The sequence below is a fragment of the Sciurus vulgaris genome (genome assembly GCF_902686455.1).
Source record: "Sciurus vulgaris genome assembly, chromosome: 12".
NCBI classification, from domain to species: domain Eukaryota; kingdom Metazoa; phylum Chordata; class Mammalia; order Rodentia; family Sciuridae; genus Sciurus; species Sciurus vulgaris.
Genome location: NC_136473.1, coordinates 7,266,104 through 7,289,182, shown reverse-complemented (window position 1 = coordinate 7,289,182; position 23,079 = coordinate 7,266,104). Strand labels below are relative to the sequence as shown.

Here is a 23,079-nt window from a genome sequence, read left to right as displayed (position 1 = left end):
GCAGTCTTTTGCTTTCCATTTCTCTAGGAAAAATTCCTTCGGCTATCGGAAGAAAAGAGAGGAGAAGTTTACAGTGAGTACATCAAGCATGTGTCATTTTCACAAGACATTAATACTAAATAAACATGACAGTTAATCAAATGAGTTAAGGCTTCGATGTGGGAAGGAACCTTTCAGAAGAGTTTTTCTTCTAAGGTGATATCCACAAGTAATAACCAGTGTTTTTGGTGGCCTAAAGAAGAAATCATGGAGTTTTTAGAAATACTGATTGCTAACTGGTTTGTTATTCCATAGTACGTAGATACGCATACTGTGGAGTAGGTGCAGCCAAGGGCTGGCTCTTGAACGTGCTGTAATCTGCATATGCCTGTCAGGCACATTTCCAGTGTGAATAACTTTACTGTAGAATTTAGAACACAGTGGCCCCTCCCCCACCCATGGGAAAATATTTAAAACTCCCAGTGGATGCCTGAACTTTTGGATAATAATGAAACCAATACTTCGGTGTCTTTTCTATCTTAACACACATTGTGATTGTAATTTTGCAGTTTGAGGGACATCAACAAAATTAGCATGAATTTCTTTTTTCTTCTCAATTTCATAAAGATTCATTCTTACTGTCGATCTTAGGAACCGCAGCATGCGATTTTATTTTTATTTAAAGTTGAATGTTTTCACCTTTTCACTTAAATGAAGCACTTTGTGGCTTCTCTTTGGCTGACCCAAATTGTCACCATCATTGTTCTTTTACTTTGGAGCCATTAATTAAAATAAGTGTTGTTTGAACATAAGCATTAAGAAACCACAGTCAAAATCTGGTAACAGATGACTGCTAAGTGACCAAGGAGTGGGTAGCATATACAATATGAATACACTGGGCAAAATAATGGTTCATGTCTCAAGCAGGTCAGAGTAGGACAGTGCAAGATTTCATCATCGTACTCAAAATGACAGTTTTTAAAAAATTTATGGATTGTTTTTTTCTGAAATTTTCTTTAATAGTTTGGACCACAGGCAATGGAAATTGAAACATAAAATCATCAGTAAGGAGGTACTGCTGTAGTTAGAGCCATTAGTTTTGACAAACAAAATAAACTTCAGTATAGAAATTTGTTTATAAGTTCTTTTCATTCAAAACATTTTTTCATCTATGCAGTCTGTTATAAAACATTACCTTCTGCTATAATTGACAGGAGAAATCCCCAATTAAGTATAAGTTTATGTGTGTGGTAAGTACATAACATGCGGTCATTTTGCTTGAATAGATTAAACAGTTTCTCCTGTGGAAAATATTTTTTCTGGGCTTTAAAATGGAAGGTGGGACTTTTCAACCCTAAGTGGTAAAACATTGTAGCAAAATCAGCACTGTACATAAAGACAGTTAAGGAAGATACCCAGAGGACTCATGGGTAACAGAATTCCACACTTGGAGAACTGGAAAAAACCTTGAGAAAATTCTTCGTTCGGCCCCCTTAGCCATCATGTGTGCTTCCACATCACAAAAGACATAGTCTTTCAGAACTCAGAAATTCTCCCTGTAATAAGGTCAGTCTAGGTTTTGGCCAATCTTTGGCAAGGCAGTTTATGTTGGTTATCTGCCTTTGGAATTAGTGAATCTCCATGGCCAGTTAGACTAATAGGAGTGTCATCTGCTTGTCCATAATGAAATATGCTACACTGTTGTTCAGAAGCATTTCATTCCGATTTCTGGTTCATTCGTTTTCCTGATTGATACGTTCATACTTGTGAACCACTTAAAAGTTCAGGAATATAACATGTTACATTTATTGTAGAGAATACATCAGTTGTACCTGGATACTTTAATGAATTCAGTAATTTACAGAAAGGGACAAATATGTGAACATTTGGGCCCAACCAGGAGCAGCAGTTTTACCTCAGCCATAGGTATTCAAATCCTAAACCCTGCCTTCAAAGTCAGGTCCCAGTCATTTTGTAACTCCAACATACTGTCTACTTCTCTTACCCCTAAAAATTAAGATTTAGTAAATTTTTTGTGAAGACTCAAAATGTTTATCTTTTGAAATGGCGTTCATCTCAAAACATGCAGATGTTTTAAGCCTCTAAAACTTGTTTGAATGCACATACCTGTGATCCTGGCAGTTTGGGATGCCAAGACAGGGGGATCACAAGTTCAAGGCTAGCCTCAGCAACTTAGCGAAGTCTAAGCAACTTAGTGAGACTCTGTCTCAAAACAAAAACCAAAAAGGGCTGGGGATGTGGTAAAGTACCCCCCCCAAAAAAATTGCTTTGAGGTCTCCATGTCCTTGCATGTAACTTAGAACTTTGCTGGATTGTTTTGAGCATTATGTTCCTTTTACTTGATTGTAGGAAGCATATAAGTGATTAATAAGTATAAGTCTAGTTCTGAGGGAACATAACCGGGTAAAACTAAACTAAAAGTAGGCACCTATACCACTTAAGGACATGGGCAGGGATGCCTAAATAGTCAGATTCTTTCAGCTTGGATCCTTGTTCATCTTTTAATCTGCATTCCCTTGAGTTCTGACATATTTCTTCCTAGATTCTACTCACATAGGGAATAATCCTTTTGGTATATTTCTGGGAAATGTTGGCCCTTAAAAGTTTGGAACACTCCAGGAATTGTTGTTTATTGCAGACTTTTCTTCAGACAGATGTGAGAACCCAAATGTCCTCTGCCTTACTCTTATGTGTTCTTTCTCCACACTTGCGTGACTTTGTGGGATGTTGTTCTGTTTCAGAGCAGCCAGACTCAGTCTCCAACACCACCAAAGCCTCCGTCGCCAAGCTTTGAACTGGGACTGTCCAACTTTCCTCCATTACCTGGAGCTGCTGGCAATTTGAAGACAGAGGACTTGTTTGAAAACAGGCTAACTAGCTTGATCATAGGACCATCAAAAGAAAGAGTAAGACATTACAAGTCTAACAGTTACTAACATGTGCTAAGCACTGATTAGTGCCTGGGACTTGGCCAAGCTCTTTACACTTTCTTTTTTCTTTTTTCTTTTTTTAAATCCTCATGCGAGGTTTTGAGAGGTTAAGTGATTTGCATAGTACACGGAGTTGGACCCAGGGCCAGAGTGTATGTTGCTCTGCCATCTGCTGAGGTCAGAGGTAGAACCTGCCCATGGTGTGCTTAGCAGACTGTCATTGCAAACCTAGGTTGCATTTTCCTTATTTAGAGCCCCTTTATTTCACATGACAACAGAATGAAATAGAAAAATCTAAATTATACTAGAAGTAACACCGTTTCTAATAATCTCTATGGGACAAGTAGCAAGAAGCCTGGAGTAACTTTGATGTATTATAGTAGATTTGGGTGATACCGTAGACGGTTATACAAGGTGCCAGGTATCAGCACCCCAAGGATCAGCCTCAGCTACCGAGGTCAAAGGAGCTTCCCTTCTGGCACTCCTGCTATATTCCAGTGTAACCAGTAGGTTGAAGGTGGGATCTGTCCTACTGCCAGGATCACTGTGAAAGTTACAAAGAACTAGCCTTTTCCCTAGCTGTTAACTGTGCATGTGCACCCCAGGGAACTGAAGCTGTTTTTGTTTTGTTTTTGGTTTTGTGTGTGTGTGTGTGTGTTTGTTTTGTTTGTTCGTTTGTTTGTGTTTTCTCAGTGCTGGGAATTGAACCCAGAGCCTTGTGTTTGCAAGACAAGCACTCTACCAACTGAGCTATGTCTCCAGCCCCTGTCCTTTTTATAGGTACTCCCTGGGCCACAATTCTCACCCAAGTCAGAATCGCCCATTAATCTTTTTCCAGTATAATCCACCACCACGCTTTTTCTGCTGTCTCTTGACAGCAGAGTTTCCATGGCCTCTGGCTTGTGGGGGAAGGAATCATTCCACAGCTCACATTAAGAACCACTGTAGTAGACATAAGGTTTCCTCAATTACTGGGGCAGAATATAAGATAGATTTTGCTGCAGTGACTTGAGACTAAGATCAGGTGAGATGCTTAGTCCTTAGCATATTGGTAAGTGATAATTCTCCTGTTTTTAACCTTGGAGGTTTTATGCATTCCAGGGTTCTAGATCTTATAGTAACAGTCCACATGCAAGATTTGGCATGTCTTGCAAACTAAGCTTCCACACAATAATGTCTGAATTATTACAACCTTAACAGTGGTGTTAGAGAATCAGTACAATTCAACATCCCTAGCTACTGGTTTTGAAACGCAGCCTACTCCCATAGGGGATGGGTAAAAGAGGGCAAGGCAGGCTCCACCATCACTTCAGAAACAGTAGCTGCTGCTTTGTGAGTTTTGAGTTTCTGTGTAAAATTTCTCTGGAGGAAAAAAATCACTACTAGACAAAAATCCTATCCTGATTCCATGACCAGGGTACATGGTCTATATTTCTGCTTAGTGGTACATCTATAACAGCTTTTTAAACTAACTGAACACTCAGTTTTAGAGTTGCAGAGAAGGCCTGCAGAGGTTAGACAGTTCAGCCCCTCCCTTGTTGACATGGGGCTTGTGAGGGTCACTCAAACTCTTTCCGAGCTCAGTAGTGTGCCTGTGTTGAGTGACATCAGGGCTAAACATATCTTGATTTTAAGCATCCTTTACAAAAAGCTTTGGCATTCCTCAGTTCTACCAAGTTCCTTCAGCTTGAGCAGAGTTATAAAAGATTCAGGTTCTCAGACTGGATGAGGCCTCAAAGTCTCTGGTTAACTTCTGCCCATAGACATGAAGTTTCATCTTCCATTTACCACCATTTACCACTTGATTTCATTTCTGAACTTATTATTTACTTTGAACAGTAAGGTATTTTTAAGAAAATTTTGTTTTTTTACAGCTACACTCACTACGTATTCTTTATTTGCTTCATTGCCTTCTTAAATTACCTAACAAGTATGTCATTATGTACAACATGAATAAGATTGAATTTGTATGAAATAGTTGCTGCACATGGGAAGTTGCTAACTGGAGTAAGAGGATCTGGATTTATTTAGTCCTTTGCTTTGTGACCTTGGACTTGATTAACTTGAATGTTTTAGGCCTTGGTTTTCTCACCTGTTAAATTGGGAGCATTAATACATCTGCTTCTCAGGGTTGTTTGTGATCTCAAGTGAGGACTCCTATGAGACTTACTGCTTACTGCAAAGTACTCAAATGCAGTTTTTTGTTTTTTGTTTTTTTTTAATTAAAAATCATAAATTTACATAGGGCAATGTTGTTTGATTCATTCTGTTATTTTTTTCCCCTTCCCCCCAACCCCTCTTTTCCCTCTATACAGTCCTTCCTTCCTTCATTCTTACCACCCTCCTTATCCCTAACCCTAACGCTAACCCCCCTACCCCCCCTTATATGTCCTCATCCGCTTATCAGCAAGATCATTCGTCCCTTAGTTTTTTGAGATTGGCTTATCTCACTTAGCATGATATCCTCCAATTTCATCCATTTGCCTGCAAATGCCATAATTTTATCATTCTTCACGGTGGAGTAATATTCCATTGTGTATATATATATATGTGTATATATATATATATATATATGCCACAGTTTCTTTATCCATTCATCAACTGAAGGGCATCTAGGTTGGTTCCACAATCTGGCTATAGTGAATTGAGCAGCTATGAACATTGATGTGGCTGTATCTCTGTAGTATGCTGATTTTAAGTCCTTTGGGTATAGACCAAGGAGTGGGATAGCTGGGTCAAATGGTGGTTCCATTCCAAGCTTTCTGAGGAATCTCCATACTGCTTTCCAGAGTGGCTGCACTAATTTGCAACCCCACCAGCAATGTATGAGTGTACCTTTTTCCCCACATCCTCGCCAACACCTGTTGTTGCTTGTATTCTTGATAATCGCCATTCTAATTGGGATGAGATGGAATCTTAGGGTAGTTTTGATTTGCATTTCTCTTATTACTAGAGATGTTGAACATTTTTTCATGTATCTGTTGATTGCTTGTACATCTTCTGTGAAGTGTCTGTTCATTTCCTTAGCCCATTTGTTGATTGGGTTATTTGTATTCTTGGTGTAGAGTTTTTTAAGTTCTTTATAGATTCTGGAAATTGGCACTCTATCTGACGTATGAGTGGCAAAGATATTCTCCCACTCTGTAGGCTCTCTCTTCACATTACTGATAGTTTCAAATGCAGTTTTATAAGTTACAAGAATGAGTCATATTGAACTGTGTTAGGAGCTCTACACTTAGCAGACATTCGAGAACTTTTTAGGTGCCAGACTGGAGTGAGCCCTGCAGTATCAAATGAGTAAGAGGTGTTTGATAGCTATTCAGTTGAGAGAACAAGCTTGCAGATAATTATCATGGGAATTTGGAAGAGACAGCCCAGGACACTAGACCCATTTCTGCATTTGCTGAGAAGAGGGGTGAGTGCTCTGTAGGAAAAGAAAAAACTTGGAACCTTTTTGACAGTTTTTCTGGAGAATACCATTTTCTCCTAGTCCTTGTGCTGTGACCTGACAGATTTTCAGTGGGGTTCTATTCTCACTCTGTTCTCGGTGTAGGAGCAACACATAGCTCCATTCAGCACTGGTCAGTCAGCCCTAATTGTATCCCTGACAGGAATATAGGAAACAGACTCTGCAGACATGTTTGGGGTTTCCATGCTTAAATTAATTAGTAGGCCCTTCCCTCCTTTTACCAAAGATCTGATGAACACTTCTTTAGCCTGTCTTAAATTGTTATTCTGGTGATTTCCAGAGCCTCAATGCAGATGCAAGTACGAACACTATACCCGTAGTGGTCCCTAGAGAGCCCTCAGTGCCGGCTTCCTGTGCTGTATCAGCAACATATGAACGAACCCCTTCCCCAGCCCATTTACCTGAGTGAGTATTAATGTTCTGTCGACACTGCTGTTTGCTAATTTGAGTGACCTGTAATGTCACATGAAATTCACATACTGGCTTACATTTTTTACAGGGATCCCAAGGTAGTAGATAAACAGCGAGAAACCCACAGCACGGACAGACTCCCTTCTACCCTTGCTACGACCGCATGTAAATCAGTGCAAGTGAATGGAGCTGCCACTGTACGTACTCTGCTCTTGTCTTTTTCTCAACAACAGTCACAGACTCTGGTGTGGCAAAAAGACACAGCACTGCCCTCCTGCTTCAGCTTTTTTTTTTTTTTTTTTTTTTTTTTTTTAAATTTAAATTTTTCTTTATTATTATGTAAGTACATTTAAAAAAAATTTTACTAGTTGTAGATAGACAGCATGCCTTTATTTCATTTTTTTATGCAGTGCCAAGGCTCAAACTCCGTGCCTCACATGTGCTAGGCAAGTGCTCTGCTACTGAACGACAGCCACAGCCCTCAGCTCATTTTTAATCAAATCTAATTTGATGGGCTTTTATTTGTGTCTGTGTGTATTGTTGTCTGTACAAAATACCTTGAATATTGTCTGATGATCCTAAACTAACTAACTCTGGTTGTATCTCTTCACCACACCTTGGAGTCCTTCCATTTCAATGTGGATTTGATAGAGGTTTCTTGAGTAGTAACAATACCCCCAACTCCTGTTCTTCCATAGAATTTTTAATTAGTTCAGCACTCTGTGATAAACTGAGCAGAATATTCTGGGTATAGCCACACACACCTGTAATTCCAGGTACTTGTGTGCCTGAGGCAGAAGGATTGCAATTTCAAGGCCAACCCAGGCAACTTGGTGCCCTAAAAATGAAAAAGGACTGTGGATGTGGCTCAGTGGTAAAGCTCCCTGTGTTCTAATACCAAAAAAAAAAGAAGGCAGAATAACTAGGAAGATCAAAATGGGTGAGCTTTTACCTTATGGGTCTAGCAGATTTTCATTCCAGATTCCAGTTGCTCTTCCTTCCTGTCTGGTAGTTTTATTTTTGGTAAGAATAGCCTCTTTTACTCTGTGTGGACTTGTGTGAGCTCTTGTTAGATTTGGGATTAGGAGGTAAGCCCTTTATTTAGCCCACTGGGTTGAATCTAAAACGTGATTTTTTTTTTTAATAGGTTAAAGTAATTAACACATGGTTTTTTGTTTTTATGGTACCAGGGATTGAACACAGGCTAACGCAACTACTGAGCCCTATTTTGTATTTTATTTAGAGACAGGGTCTCACTGAGTTGCTTAGAGCCTCACTTATGCTGAGGCTGGCTTTGAACTCGTGATCCTCCTGCCTCAGCCTCCCGAGCTGCTGGAATTACAGGGTGTGCCACCGCACCCGGCAACACGGATTTTATAGGTAGAATATACTAGTCATCTCTTTTGCTTAGCTGTCATGATTCCATAATTAAAAACCCTATTATACTTTTTGAAGTTTTCACTTTGTCTTCATTGTTCTTAAGCATATATTTCTAACCCTCTAATTTGAATTGTGTTTTTTAAACTTAAAGGCTGCCATGTGACAGCTGGGCACCCCACTGTGGGCACCTAGGAAAGCCCTGCCTCTGTGCTGAAGGAAGTAGTGTTGCTGTCTTTTTCCTGAAGCATGTTTTTTCCTCGTAGGCCTCTGCTTAGTCTTCCACATTGCTTAGCAACACTTAAAGGCTGCACATTGGACAGACTTGGGGCACTTTTGGTTTACACTTCATCACTATACCTTTTCTAATTTTACCCATTTTTATTTCTAGAGAGTTCTGGTGAGAAAGTTGGACTGCAGTGAAAATAAATCATTAAATTGTTTGAACTTTATAAAAGTAAAAGAACCTGTAAATTGAAACTTTCTTTTTACTTTAACTTGATTTCCATGTTATTCCTGCAGCTGTCATTTTGTGCATGTAATTTCACACTTGTCTGCTTCTAGGAATTGCGGAAACCCAGTTACGCAGAGATTTGTCAGAGAACGAGTAAAGAGCCTCCTTCCTCCCCGTTGCAACCTCCAAAAGAACAAAAGCCAAACACTGTCACTTGTGCGAAGGAGGAAAAGAAGCTCGCTGAGCCCATGGAGAGATACAGGGAGCCCTCTGCCCCCAAGTCCACTCCTGGAGCCCCCAAAGACCAGAGGAGGCAGCCAGGGCGCCGACCCTCCCCCCCAGCTGTCGGGAAGCGTCTCAGCAGAGAACAGAACACTCCCCCCAAGTCTCCTCAGTGAAAACTGTATGCCTGGGAGGGGTCGCAGAGAGCTGTATTAACCACAAACAAAACTCTTCCCACTCAGTACAAGATTGAGTCGCTGGTTAGGAGCTTGCAGTGTCTGAGGCCCGTGGGATGCCTGCAAGTTATTTGTCTTCTGTGAGTCGGATTCTCCCACTCTTGAAAAAAATCTATTTTTCAGGATTTAATTAATATAAACCTTATTTTAGGTTGGTGCTTAACTGGAGGTGATGCATAAGTCTGATTTTTTTCAGGGTAGAAAAATGCATTTGTCCTAACAAATTGATATTTTTTATTAAGCCTCCATGTGGCTCTGAATGCAAGCTATATATAGTGAGTTTTTCTAAATTAAGGGAACTATGCTATTTTTTTTTTTTTTTTTTTTTTTTTAAATAACCAGTCTGCAAGTGCATATCTTTAGGTGTCCCAACCAACAAATGAGGGCCCACAGCGCTGATGGAGGCAGCCCCAGCCTCACAGGGAAGGGCGCCAGCACACTGGCATGGAAGCTGTGTTTTCATCTAAACCATTAACAGGTGATTCTAGCTTTTTGATTTAAAAAAAAAAAAAAAAAAAAGTTCTTTTTTTGATCTAGTGGGCAGAATGAACCTGCAGAGAGCACCCTAGAAAGATTTGATACCATAGAATTCGAAGTACTGCAAGCAAGTAACCAGCTTCTCACTCCAGTTTCAAGTGGCTATTATGTAAAGTAAATTCAAAGCACATTGTGAATAGAACCTAAATGAAAATATAAACTCTGTTGCCCACTGACACATTACCACTTTGAAGTTGTACCATGATGTTGTTTTGATCCCTGTGAGCTGGCTGCCTGGCTCCTGGCCTCGGGCCTGCTCCGTGCACATTTCTGTCCATGTACCCCCAAAGCACTCTCATTGAAGAGTCCACATTCCTTAGTCAGCTCCCTGTGGACATCTTCCCATACCTCTGCATCGGCACATGGATTTTAACGTATGTAACCGTGAAAGAATGGTGTTTGTGGTTTTTCCCCCTCTTTGGCTGGTGGAGGACAGAAATTCCTGCTCTTTTTACCTCCAAGATGAGGGTCTCATTGATTCACTTCTAGAAGTGCTGCACTTCTGATGAACAAGGATGCACTAAAGTTAGCAAGTTTATAATAAAGTTAAATATAAATTATTTTGTTTTAAAATGCCTAAAATTTTTCTTTAAGTATTCTAAGCCGCAGACATTAAAATATTTCCTGCTAAATGTAACCATACAGTTTATTCCACAAAATGTTATTTAACAAGACTGAGGGTTTTTTTTAAAAAAATTATTTCCATCCAATATTTAAAGACTTGAATTTTATTTAAACTTGAAAATGACTTTGCCTTAACTTTTGTATAAGACAGCTTAGAGCTCATGGAGACCGGCCCCTGGGTTGGCAGGAGTGGATCAGAGTTACTCAGTTACCGGTGTGGATCTCTTGTTGTTAGCTTTGCTGAGTAAGCATACTGTAGTACAAGAACTAGCAGTAGTTTTTGTAATATACCTTAAAGATCTTCAACAGTTGATCTTTTTTCAGATTGTTGAAAAAATCCTGTAAATGCAAATAGTCGATACTGTATTAAATATGTGCACTTGGGAGTGTGCTTTGCTTGTACAGTTGTAAATAATCAGAACATATTAAAAAGGTACCCTACAGAGAAAAATCTGATAAAAATTATTGATATATTATAAATGTTGCTGTTGAGCTGGATGTAGATAAACTAAATGTTGTGGTTTGAACATTATTTTAATTTGTTGAGGTTTTTTTCCCCCCCTTTATATTGGTGTGTTGAACTGATTCTGCCTCTTTGCTGCAAAAGGGAAGTGGAAAGTCTTATTAAAAGCCTTCAGATGTTTTCATATTCTTAAACAGTATGTAAGTACATACTAATCATATCTAATGTGAAAGGATTTTGAAGTATAATATAGAAAGCAGAAACTAGCAGGATATTCAAGTGAAAGTAAAAAATAATCTAATTAAAATCATATACTGCTAAGTGTGATTTATCCTGCCAGAGGGAAACATGCCTGATGTATTTGACCATTTCTTTCAGACCATTTTTCATTATTCAAATATATAGAAATATACACAGTGCTGATAAGTTTCAAATGCCCGCTAAAGGAACTTGGGAATTAATTTCTTTGTAGTTGTCAGATCACTGACCAAGAAGGAAAAAAAAAAAAGAAAAAAAGTCAGAAATAATTGATTTCTTAAACCCACTAAACTGTAAAAGCTGGAAAGGCGAGCTCTGAGACCTAGGGTCCTTCATGTCACATCTTTGCCGGAGGAGGGGCCGGGCATCCCCCAGTCACAGCACCCGCAGGGCAAGTCCTGGTTTTTAATAATGAGCAGTCCTTTCCCGAGGCACAGCCGCGTGTGTGGTTAGGCAGCTGTGCAGTTTGTGTATGAGCTGAAAGTGTAAAAGGTCAGCAGCTGCAGTCAGGAAAGCAGGTGGGCACGTGGTGGCATAGTCATGACAGTGAGGGTGCTGCTCTGATGGGTTCTGCTGCGCCTGGAGGAGGTCAATGCACTGTTAATCACTGCTTAGCCAGGGACAGTGTGGCATCGAGAGCTGAAACCTTGCTCGGATGTCATTTTTATAGCACTCTTTAATTAAGCAAAGGTGATATTCCAGATAGCTACATAATGTCAAAACAAACAGACAACAATAAGCCTTTCTGATACTACTTCAAGATTTTCCATTCAGATAAAAAAAATTGGGAGTCATCACAATAGGAAGCTGTGAGGGTGCATGCAGACAGTTGCTATGTCACATAGAGCTAATGACATGTGGTTTTCATACTTTTTATTTACTCATTCCTTTCTCAGCAGTATCCTGAGTTATAGAATCAGGTATTGCAGTCACAAATGACATTTTAACTTGTAAAATTGTGTGGTACTTACCATTTGGAAATATAGGAGTAAGAATCTGGCCCGTGTCACCAGACATGAATTTTGAGTAGTTGCTCTCTAAGAGTTGGTGTCATGATGTCTCTGACCAGTCCCTTCTATCATTGCATCACTGGTTGCCACAAGTGGGTGGCAGAAAATGTCTTATGTTGCTGTATTAGTCAGGAGTTTTGCAGTTTACATTTAAAACTGGTTCGATGTATCACAACAGGTGACTGATGGTGCATACCTGTCTTTGTGTCCCCTTCAGTGAGCTGTAGTTGTGGGTTTTGTGTGCTTTGTAGCCTGTTAACATGGAAAGCAGCAGACAATCGAAGATTCAAGGAGCACTAACAGCTGCCAAGTCACAGAATGGAAGTGTAATGTGGAAGCTTTCTTGAGGGTTTTCTTTTGTTCTTCTTTTCATTAAGACTGGAATCAAGCTTACATGTAAACTATTGGTAATTTAAGTTTCCTTTTGTGTCATTCAGTGTAAAACTGTCTAATTTGGAAAAAAATGTAGGTTATGAAAAATAAAGATTTAGGCACTGTTCAGTTTTTCTTTTGCTTTTTTTGTAATTAAAACTTTTCTTCAAGAATGCATCTTTTTAAAAAAAAATTTTTTTTTTTTTTTTGGTCCCTTCAGTGTGCATGAGAAATACACAGGTGCCCAAACTTAGTTTGAGTTGATCGCAGCAGCATAAGGGTTTCCCTCTCATGTGTCAGGTGTGCAGAGTGAGCATTAAAATCAAGTATTCATGAGGAGGTGATCATTAAGCCCAAGGTTGACCACAAAAACAAATATCCCTGGGTCAGGATTTCTTCTTTTGTTAAAATGACAACATCTCTCCTAATACGTCCCCAGAATTGCTTGGAATTGCTTTTGAGTTGGTGTGGTCTCAAAAACAAAGTAATGGACTCATGGCCATAAATACTGGTGGTACCAACACAAATCTGAGGCTAGAGATGGTGAAACCCACCAGACTTTGGTTCTGATTGAGTTGTTGCTGATTTTCCTCTTCTGTAAGTTGCCTTTTCATATCTTTTCCATTTTTCTACCAAGTTATCTTTTTCTTGCTGAATTAATAGTTATCTGTTCTGGCTACTCATTGTTTTATGTGTGTATATATATAACAAATACTTTGTCAGTCTACCACTTGTCTTAACTTTATTTAGAGTAGTATTTTTTTAGAGTTTTTAATTATTCAGTAAAATGTATCAATCTCCTTTGTGTTTTGAGAGTCTTGGTCTTGTTTAAGAAGTCACAAAGATAATACTTTCCATACATTTGCCTTTAATCCAGCTGGAATGTTGTTTTCCGTGCGTGTGTGTGCGTGTGCGCGTGTGTGGTCTGAAGTAGGAATCCAGTTTTACTTTGTGGATGGAAAGTCTCTCTCTCCACTATCATTTATTAGTTCATGTATTTCTCCGCTGGTTTGTACTACCACTTTGTTACTTCAGAGTAACCACCCACATGTGCCTAGATCTTTATCTGGGCTTTCTGTTCCTTTTGCTCTACTTCTGTTTCTACACTGACACCACGGTGTTTGATTCACCAATCACTCTGTATTACTAAGGTTTTGTTTTTACAGAATTCATCACAGTCGAAATGAAATGTGCTCCATGAAGACAAGAATTGTTTCCGTCTGAATCACCGTCGCCTCCTGTTTTTAGTGCAGTCTGCAGCGCCGTAGATGCTCAATAACTATTTAACATCAGTGTTTATTATGTGTTCTCAGTGCACAGCACTGACCTTGGAAATGAGAAACAAACAGGTTGAGGTTTTGATTTGCTATTGCCATGAAACAAAACACCCCAAAACTCAGTGACTTAAAATGATAATCGTTACCTCCGTAGATGGACTGCTACACTTGGTCTGGTGACTCTGCTGGGGGTCGTTTGTTCTGGGCAAGCAGGAGAACCCACGGCACGTTCTTTTCATGGCTGTGTAAGTTGTGTAAGAAGTTAACCTTAAAGGTTAGCATCCTTTTTTCCTCAAAAAAGAACTTTGAAATTGAACGCAGCCATTCCTTGGTATATTCCCATCTTGATGTTGAAATTCTGTATTTCTCTAAAGCGTTGGATAAAACTGACAATTGAAGAAGTACCACTAGCACATTGCCATGTATTTACTGATCGGGTACAAGCCATTTCTGATCCGAGTAAACTTAGTCTGCTTAGAGTAAAATGTATGCGTGTTTTTTCCTGAGTGCACTGTATTCCTGGTTTACCATAGAGCTGTGGGCAAGAGGGGTATCCAGATGACTTACAGAGACCACTCCTTTCAGTTCCCAGGGGTTAAAAAGCTCGTGCTGTCAGGAGCTGTGGGAGGCGCTGTGCTCAGAAGGAGCACGCAGCTGGATGGGCCAAGCCCCACTTGCAGAACTGGTGGCATGAGGACTTTCAGGTTCAGGTCACCTGGGTAGTCCTGCTGTTTGAATTAAGGAACAAGTCAGAGGAGAGAATGGTCCATTTGACCCTCAAAAGGTCAAGAGGGCTTTCTTTTACAGAGCATATTGAATTAAGTGAGAAAAGGGAGGCAGCAATAGAGGAAGGGTGACCCGGGCCCGGGACTGAACGGAGAGCCTCCAGCAGACAGACGCAGCCCCCGGCACCAGTTTTCCCTGGGCCCGCCCCCCCCCACCACCACCATGCTCAGTTGAGTTGAATAGCAGGGTTTCCTTGCATAGCAGAAAAACTTAGTTCACTGAACACGTGTGCTGAATTGACGTGTAAGTGTTTAAGGCCCAATGCATGAAGTTTATGACAAAATGGGATATTTACAAACGGTGGGTCAGCTCCGAGTGGCTTGTCCTTGGGCCAGAGCCATACTTCTGACTTCCCTATCCTAAGCGGCTTTGCACTTGTGCAGGGCCAGAGAATGCTTATTTGAAAAAAAATTTTAAAAAAAATTCTGGCTCCATCCCAGGCCTGCTAAATTGAGATTTCAGTCCTAGAAATCTTGCTGATGCTCCCAGATGAATTCTGTGAATGGATGTGTGAGAGTCCGGGCTGAAGAATTAGGTAGATCTGCCTGGGGCCTCAGTGGTCGCAGCCATGGACACAGGATCTTCACACTTGGTACTGACCTGCAATTATGAGTCACCTGATTCATTCTCTGTGACCTGTGATGTCTCCTGGCACATCCTTGGACACATCCCTTACTTCCTTGGAGGGCCCTCTATCCCAGGCTGTTGAGAGGAGGGCATCCAGTTAGGCTGCTGTCATTCCAGCTCCACGTGTGTGCTACTCCGGGACAAAGGAAATGTCTACAGTGTAATGGATTGGAAGGCAGTCTCTGTAACAAAAGCTCAGAGCCTGAGCACTGGCTTTGCAGCAGGTGATATGGGTCACCAGAGCACCAGCCTGCTTCTGTGGCCAATTCTCCCAGTACCACAGGAAACTACACCATGAAAAACCCTTATAATAGGATGAGGTTCTGAATTCATGAACCTCATGAATTTTGCAAAGCTAAATTACATCTTCCTTCTGGCTCACTCCTTCATAAATATGAGACTTAGGGCTCTGCTAAATAACTGAGCCCTGTTAGGGTCACTGCCAGCACAGTAGCAGCTGTTGAGACTTAGTGGACAAGAAGCACAGCATGAGAGGGCCTTGGCTTATGAGCAGTGGCGTCTTTGGAGGAAAGGCAAGCCGTCCCCACAAGAACCCCAGGCCTGACGACTATGTTGGGTCAGCACCACCAGAGGCTGCTAATCCAATTTTCCCCCGTTGTTCTGCTGCTTTAGGTTTATCTTGCCTTTCCTTCCTAGATTCTTGAAAAAATGTTATTGGTTCAAGACCTTTTTTTCTAAGCATTTTAGTGCTCTCAATTTCCCTCCCAGCTGCACCCTGGTCGTGTGTACTCTCTAGGTTTCCTTTGAGATTTCTTCTTTGAGCCATGGAGGTGTCAAAAATGTGTTGCCTAACTCCCAAGTGTTGGGATTTGCCTGTTTTCTTTCTGTTGCTGATTTCTAGTGTGATTCCATTGTGGCCAGAAAACACTGCTTTTAGTTCTGAATGTTTTAAGGTTTATGACTCTGGATCTGGTTCCCTTGGTGAATGTTCTCTGTCACTTGTATCTCATGGTTGATCATATTGTGTGCATGTATGTATACACACACACACACATCTCCTTGCTGGTTTCCTATCTAGTCATTCACTCAATTCCTGAGAGTGGAACGTTGTTGAATTCCCAACTAAAATAATACACATAACATTTCTGTGTTGTGCTATTTCTTTTTCCAACTCAATTCATTTTGCTTCATGTATTTGGGAGCCCTGTTGTTTGGTGAAGCAAGTGTCAGGGTTGCAGTGTCTTCTCGTTGGGACAGTCCTCTACCGTTAAGTAGCCTTTGCTCTGAAGTTTTACTTTATTTGAAATTATTATACCCATTTCTGGTTTTTTTGTTCATTAATGTTTGCATGATATACTGTTTTCTATCCTTTTCCTTTAACCTACCTATATCATAGTTTTTTCCCATATTTTTATTGGTGCACAATGGTGGGATTTGTTATATATTTGTACATACACACAATATAACGATATAGTTTGACCACTATCATTCCTCTGTATTTCCCCTTTTCCTCCCTTCCCTCTGTTCTACTGATCTGCTTTCAGTTTTGTTCTTTGCCTTCTTCCTGACATCCACATATGAGAGAAAACATGACCCCTGACCACCTGAGTTTGGCTTATTTTGCTTAACATAATGTTCTCAAGTTTCATCCATTTTCCTGCAAATGACATAATTTTGTTTTTCTTTATGGCTACATAAAGCTCCATTGTGTATATATCTGTCACATTTTCTTTCATCCATTCATCCATTGATGGACACAGGCTGGTTCCATAAAGTGGCTGTTGTGGAGTTGTATTGCTGTAAACATGGGCATGCATGTATCGCTATAGTATGACGACTTTGATTCTTGAGGATAAATGCTGAGGAGTGGTATAGCTGAGTCATATGGTGGTTCCAGCCTAGTCTTTTGAGGAAACTATTGATTTCCACGTTGGTTATACTCATTCACAATCCCACCAGTGGCATGAAAGTGCTTCTCTTTCTCCAGTATTTATTATTGTGTTCTTGATGAGCCATTCTGACTGGTATATGATGAAATCTCAGGGTAGTTAATTTGCATTTCCCTAGTGGCTAATGATGTTGAATACTTTTTTTATATTTGTTGACCATTTGTGTTTCTTTTAGGAAGTGTGTTTAATTCACTTATTCATTTATTAATTGTTCTATTGGAGGGTCTTGGTGTTTTCTGAGTTTTTTGTATATTCTAGATATTAATGCTCTCAGAAGAGTAGCTGGCAAAGGTTTTCTCCTACAGCTCCTATCTTCACATTCTTGTTTTCCTTTGCTCTGCAGAAGCATTTTAATTTGATACCATCTCATTTATTAACTCTTGGCCTTATTTCCTGAGCTTCAGGGGTCCTATCCAGAAAGTCCTTGCCTGTGCCTATATGCTGGAGCGTTGACCCTACATTTTCTTCAAGGAGTTGCATAATTTCTGGCCTAATTCCTAGGTCTTAACCATTTTGAGTTGATTTTTGTACAGGGTGAGAGATAAAGGTCTAGTCTTATTCTTCTATATAAATAACCAGTTTTCCCAGCACCCTTTGTTACAAAGACTATCTTTTCTCCAGTGTACATTTTTGGCGCCTTTGCCAAGGATCGGATGACTCCATCTATGTGAATTTGTTCTGTCTTCTACCCTGTATTACTGGTCCATGAGTCTTTTTATAATAGTACGTGGCGGTTTTGGTCACAATAGCTCTCTAGTACAGTTTGAAGTCAGGTATTGGGATGCCTCCAGCATTGCTGTTTTGATTTAGAATTGTTTTGCCTATTCTAGGTTATAGTAATATTTATTCTGCCTATCCATAAACACAGAAGGCCTTTCCATCTTCTTGTGTCTTTAATTTCTTTCTTCAATGTTTTATAGTATTCACTGTAGAAATCTTTTACCTCCCAATCTTTCTTTTAAGCCAGTATGATGTAGGCCATTTATTATTGCTATGTTAGAGCTGTATTGGCCATTTTACTATTTATTCTTCATTTGCTCTCTGCTTCTTGCCTTTTTCTTGCCTTCTTAGGCATTACAATTTGCTGATTCTTAATTCTCAACCAGAAATTACTTCAGAAAAAGAAGGGGTCAGCACAGAGTCAAGGGCCTGCCGTCTCTCCCACGTCCCTGCTCTGCCACCTTCAGGATAGCATCCTCCCTGAGCAAACAGCACAGGTACTCCGGCAGTTTGAGGCATTGCAGGCAGACATTGTCATGTTTAGGGGGAGAGAAGTTTCTTTCTGGGTGGCTTTTAGAAATAAGGGAAAGTGGTCAATAAATTTCACATCTCCTAGGCCACAGTCGGGGCCATCCCTGGCAAGGGAAATGGACTTTCAGGCCAGTTAGGGCCACCTTGGGCCTCTGGGAACCTGCGCATCCCCCAGAGGAATATGCAACATGGTGGGTCCTGAGCACAATCAAGACTGTTAAGAAAGAAGGAGCAACCGACGTGTCCAGTCTGGAAACTTCAGTAACCACCATCCCTGACCTGCCCTCAGGTTCCAGGCTAGTGGTCTACCTGCTTACTTGATGTGGCCCCTTCTTTAGTCTGTCTCAGACTCCATATCCACACAGTACCCTTGATTCCTTTCAGTTACCCACAAAAACACCATTTCAACTGGTACCTCTCCTGCTAGTCACTCAGGCCAAGTCACAAGCCCTGAGTTCCCACACTCTCTCCATGGAGCTTCGGCAGCTCTGCCTCCGTTATGTCATTACTCGTGGTTCCCTTCACCCATGTCCAGCACAGCCATCTCTTGGAAGCCCCTCTAGTTGTATGAGCCATGCTGTGCCCTGCCCTTGCTTCAGATCCTCCAGCTGTCCCTACAGTATGGAGTTCAACCACTTGGCATAGTCTCTCGAGTCTCCGACGAGAGCTGTCCCTTTCCTGTGCTGATTTCCTCTCTGGCCACTCACACCCTGGGCATCCACACCAGCTATTCCTGTTCCAACTCAGCAGACGTGCTCCATCTCCACCTCAGACCTGCCATCTCCTTAGCTTGGGATACTCCTCTCTGCTTGTTAAAAATTATTGGGAATTGAACTCCAGGCCTCACTCACTAAGCTACATCCCCAGCCCTTTGTATTTTTAACTTTGAAACATGGTCTTCCTAAATTGCCCAGGCTGACCTCAAATCTGTGATCCTCCTGCCTCAGCCTTCCACGTTGCTGGATTACAGGCAGGTGCCACCACGCTTGGCCTTGCTTTCAGAATGATCCTGGTGGATACTCTGCCACATTCCTGCCTTTGTGGCACTTGTATCCAAAGTATCTGAGTTGCTTTTTGAGCAGAATTCTACACACCTTGTCAGGCAGGTATCCTTTCCTCCCTGGGGTTGGAGCCTCCCTGGCATGGGATGACTGTCTAGTGTCCATTTGTAACCACCGTGTCCCAAACACTGGTGTAGGCCCTGGAGTGACAGCAGTCAGCACATGCTAGCCACTGGCTGATGATTGCCAGGCCTCTCCTGAAAATTCCTGTCCACACCAATGTCCAAAGGCAGCCTGTCTCCCACGCCTACAGCCAGAAGTCTGCTGCAGCATTGTTGGTCTCCACTGCAGCCCACGTCGCCAACCTCAGGCTCACCCTGCCTGCGCTCCCCCCAAGCCATCGTCGATACTACTTGGAGACAGAAATCATTTTTCAGTGGTCTCCCTGTTTGCTACCGTGATTCTCAGTCTTTTCTCAGGTGTCATGGTCCTTAGACATCCGCTGATCAAAACCATCCAGAGGCACCCAGCTCACCCGGTAAAGCCAGAGTCCTAAACACCTAGAAGCCCGGGAAGGTCTTGACTTCCCTGGCTGGTCTGGCAGATGCCTACACCATGTCTGGCTGGGTAGTCTGTCTTCAATGCTACCTTCCCTCACAATCCCGTCCACATTCCACCTGTCCTTCCTACCGCTGATCACCATTTAATAGACTGCTTATCTTGTTTCCTGTGTGCTAGCCCTGCTGGAATGCGCACTTGCTTAGGGCAGGGCTTTTTCTATCTATGTTTTGTTCGTGCTATTTCCCCAGCGCCAGGAACTGTGTAAGAAGTCTGTAATAAAATTTTCTGAATAAATGCTAAATGAAGCAATTTATGTCTTAAGATCATTCTTGCTTCCTTATGGGAAATAAAATGGAAGAGGGTCGGGCTGGGGAGATAGCTCAGCTGGTAGAGTTCTTGCCTCGCAAGCACAAGGCCCTGAGTTCGATCCCCAGTACCGCAAAAAAAAAAAAAAAAAAAAAAAAATGCAAGAGGGTCAAGAGTGATGGAGAGAGTCCTGGGGAGATGTCCTGGAGAGCAGCCCAAGCGTCCCAGGAACACCAGGTGGATGAGGCAGGGGAGGAAGGCAAGTAAACTGACAAGGACAGATCTCTGTTTCTGGCTCAGCTGCTGGCTGCATGGATGATGCTCAGAGTAAGTGGGGGTGGAGACAAGCCGGCCCGGAAGGCCACATTCTCACTGTGACTCCGAGATACTCATGGGATAAGAGAGCCGTGCCTGAGCCCAGAGCCCAGAGGAGTGTTCTAGACTACAGCTGAAGATTGCGACTTATAGGCCTAAATTTAATCCAGAGGAAGCCATAACCTCCCAGAGTTGGAAACTTACCATTTCATGGTGCCTTTGACAAGAGCAGTTTTAAATGTGCCCCGTGTTTTCTCCAAGGAAAACTAAGAAGTGTGAGGTTCTGGCTCCTGAAGTCCCACTCTGCCTCTCACCTGTGAGAAGTCATGCTGTCCAGCCTGAAGGAAGGTGGGTTCATGGCTTCTGAGGGCCATGACTGTGTCCCTGACCTCTGCTGCTTGCAATCCCAGAAATTCTTTTGCACTGCCACAAAGAATTATGTTGACCTCATCCTGCCCCTTAGAAATGCAGGCGGGCCTGTCCCCATTGGCAGCCAGAGTCCCTCAGGATGCAGGAGCTGCTGAAGGGCCTGTGGGGTAGACAACTGTCTCTCTCACAGGGCGAGATCCAGGCCGCCATTTCTGCCACTTCAGCACATTGAAATCAGTCAACAAAGAAGCCAACCAAACCCTGTCCAGTGGGCAGGGCTTGGCGATCACGTGCCCAGCACACTTCCACTGTGCTGAAGAAGTCCTGGGCAGAGTCAGCCCCACCTGCATGTGCAGGGCCCCTCTGCCTCTGGTCAGGGCTGTGGTGGCCAGTCGGTTGTTGAGCCGGGTAGGGAGAGGACAAAAGACCCGGCTCTCTTCCTCCCTCCTTAGCTCCATCTGCCCCTCCTCCGCCAAATAGCCACGGACCTCCTCAGGCCTAATTTTCAATAAAACCCAGTCAAAACTTATAGCCAAGCTCTGTGGGGTCTAATTCAACACTGCCCAACAGAAATACATCATGAGCCTTGTGGGTAATTGTGAACCAGAGTAAAGCATTGAAAAGAAACAGGTGAAATTAATTTTTAAATATTTAACTCAGTGTGCTCAAAATATGGTTTCAGCATGTGATCCATGTACTTTCTTTCTTTGTGCCCACACAGGGTCTTGGAAGTCTGTTGTGTGGTTTGTATAAGGGGCCCCAAACCCTTGGTGGCCACTAGCTGCCATGATGGGCAGTGCGGGGCCAACAGCCTGGGTGTGATTTGCTCCAGCATGTGGGAGCTCTTCTTCCTGGGTTTCTTCTAAGATCTGGAAAAAGAACATTAGGGGCCCATGGAGACCTGTGGCTCTTGTCTCTGACTTGTGCCTTACTGGGCTTGAAGCATGGCGGCCAGTCCCAGACCCCAGTTTCTTGTTCCAGCTGTGAAGGGCGTGAATTGCTGTATCACTGTGACCTGCCCCCACTTATATGTTCTGAGCATGGTAACTTTATTGGCTTATTCGTAAAAGAAATGACTCCGAAATGTCTTTGGCCCTTCAGATGGCCATTTGATTTTGAATGGCAGGATGAGTGAGGATAGGATGCATTGGTCAAGTTTCTGCAGGCAGCACCTTCAGCCGGGTCAGTGACCCCACCACCACCACCAACAACCTGGTGTTGACCTCTCAAGGTCCACTCTATGACTGTGAAGTTCAGAGTTGATGGGACCACCAGGGGGCGCCCACCCCTCACCCTGAAGCACTTCCGGCTTGTCCTTTGTTTACAGCAATGGAGGAAGTGGGGCGATCTCCTGTTTTTTTCTTGCTTAAGAGGCAGAGAAATTGGAGCTGACTGGACGCAGCTCGGCTGTGTTTTCTGCGGCATGTTTCTTTCTGTTAGCAATTATGCTCTTTGGAGGGAATTCTGTGGGGCCCTTGGGAGGCGCTGCAGATTTCAGCTATCAGAACCCCCCAGTTTATCCCAGTGGGACACAACTGAGTTTTTCCTCTCTGACTTCTGCTCCTCAAATGATTGTGAGCTCACTGCAGATGCAGATTTGCCTGTCAATACCAGGTGACTCATTGGGCTTATCCTTTTTCAAAACCTGTGGGACCTGGAGGAGCGGTGGAGTTCATAGGACCCACACAAGAGTACTTGCTTCCTGGTATGTCCTGGGCACATCCTTTGTTGGAGATACGCCCTGAAACCATTTCTCTGTCACTTCGCTTTCCGTTTTTGTAGCTGCCTTCTTAGAACAAAGTTCTCGATTCTTTCAGGTGCAGTGGTGCACACCTGTAAGCCCAGCTATTCCAGAGGCTGAGGCAGGAGGATCGCAAGTTCAAGGCCAGCCCAGGCATCTTAGTGATTACCTGTCTTAACATGAAGAGAGCTGGAGGTATAATTCAGGGCCCAGTGCTTGCCTAGCATGTGATAAATTCTGCCTAACCCAAGATCACCAAGATTTCCTATCATTTTTTCCTAGATAATTTCTAATTCTAGTGGTTATATTTAAACCTATGCTTCACTTTTAGTTTGTTATTTTTTTCATATAGTTCTCTCATATAAGAAAAACATGCATCTGGCACCATTTGTCAAATGTGTATTTTCTCGTTGGTTTCCTCGAGCCCATTTGTGGGAAACCTGTTGGTCCATCTGCATGGGTGTTACTCAGCCATTGTGTGCCGTTGGCCTGTGTGCCCACAGGGCTCCATCTTGCTGACCACGGCTCCTCAGTAGGTCTTGACGTCAGGAGGGCCTCCAAATTTGTTCTTT

At 42.3% G+C, this 23,079-nt stretch overlaps 1 protein-coding gene across 7 annotated transcripts in view; it reads left to right on the top strand.

Moving 5' to 3' along the window:
• The window catches only part of LARP4B (La ribonucleoprotein 4B), a 92,103-nt gene extending 79,613 nt beyond the window's left edge, over positions 1 to 12,490 (top strand). For all 7 annotated transcript variants that reach the window (XM_079107778.1, XM_079107779.1, XM_079107781.1 and 4 more), the window contains 5 exons: positions 28 to 73; positions 2,742 to 2,906; positions 6,680 to 6,804; positions 6,899 to 7,007; positions 8,752 to 12,490. In XM_079107778.1, coding sequence (XP_078963904.1) covers positions 28 to 73; positions 2,742 to 2,906; positions 6,680 to 6,804; positions 6,899 to 7,007; positions 8,752 to 9,039 — 733 coding nt within the window. In that variant the 3' untranslated portion in view covers positions 9,040 to 12,490. The remainder of the gene's footprint in view (positions 1 to 27; positions 74 to 2,741; positions 2,907 to 6,679; positions 6,805 to 6,898; positions 7,008 to 8,751) is intronic.
• The last annotated feature ends 10,589 nt before the right edge of the window (positions 12,491 to 23,079 follow it).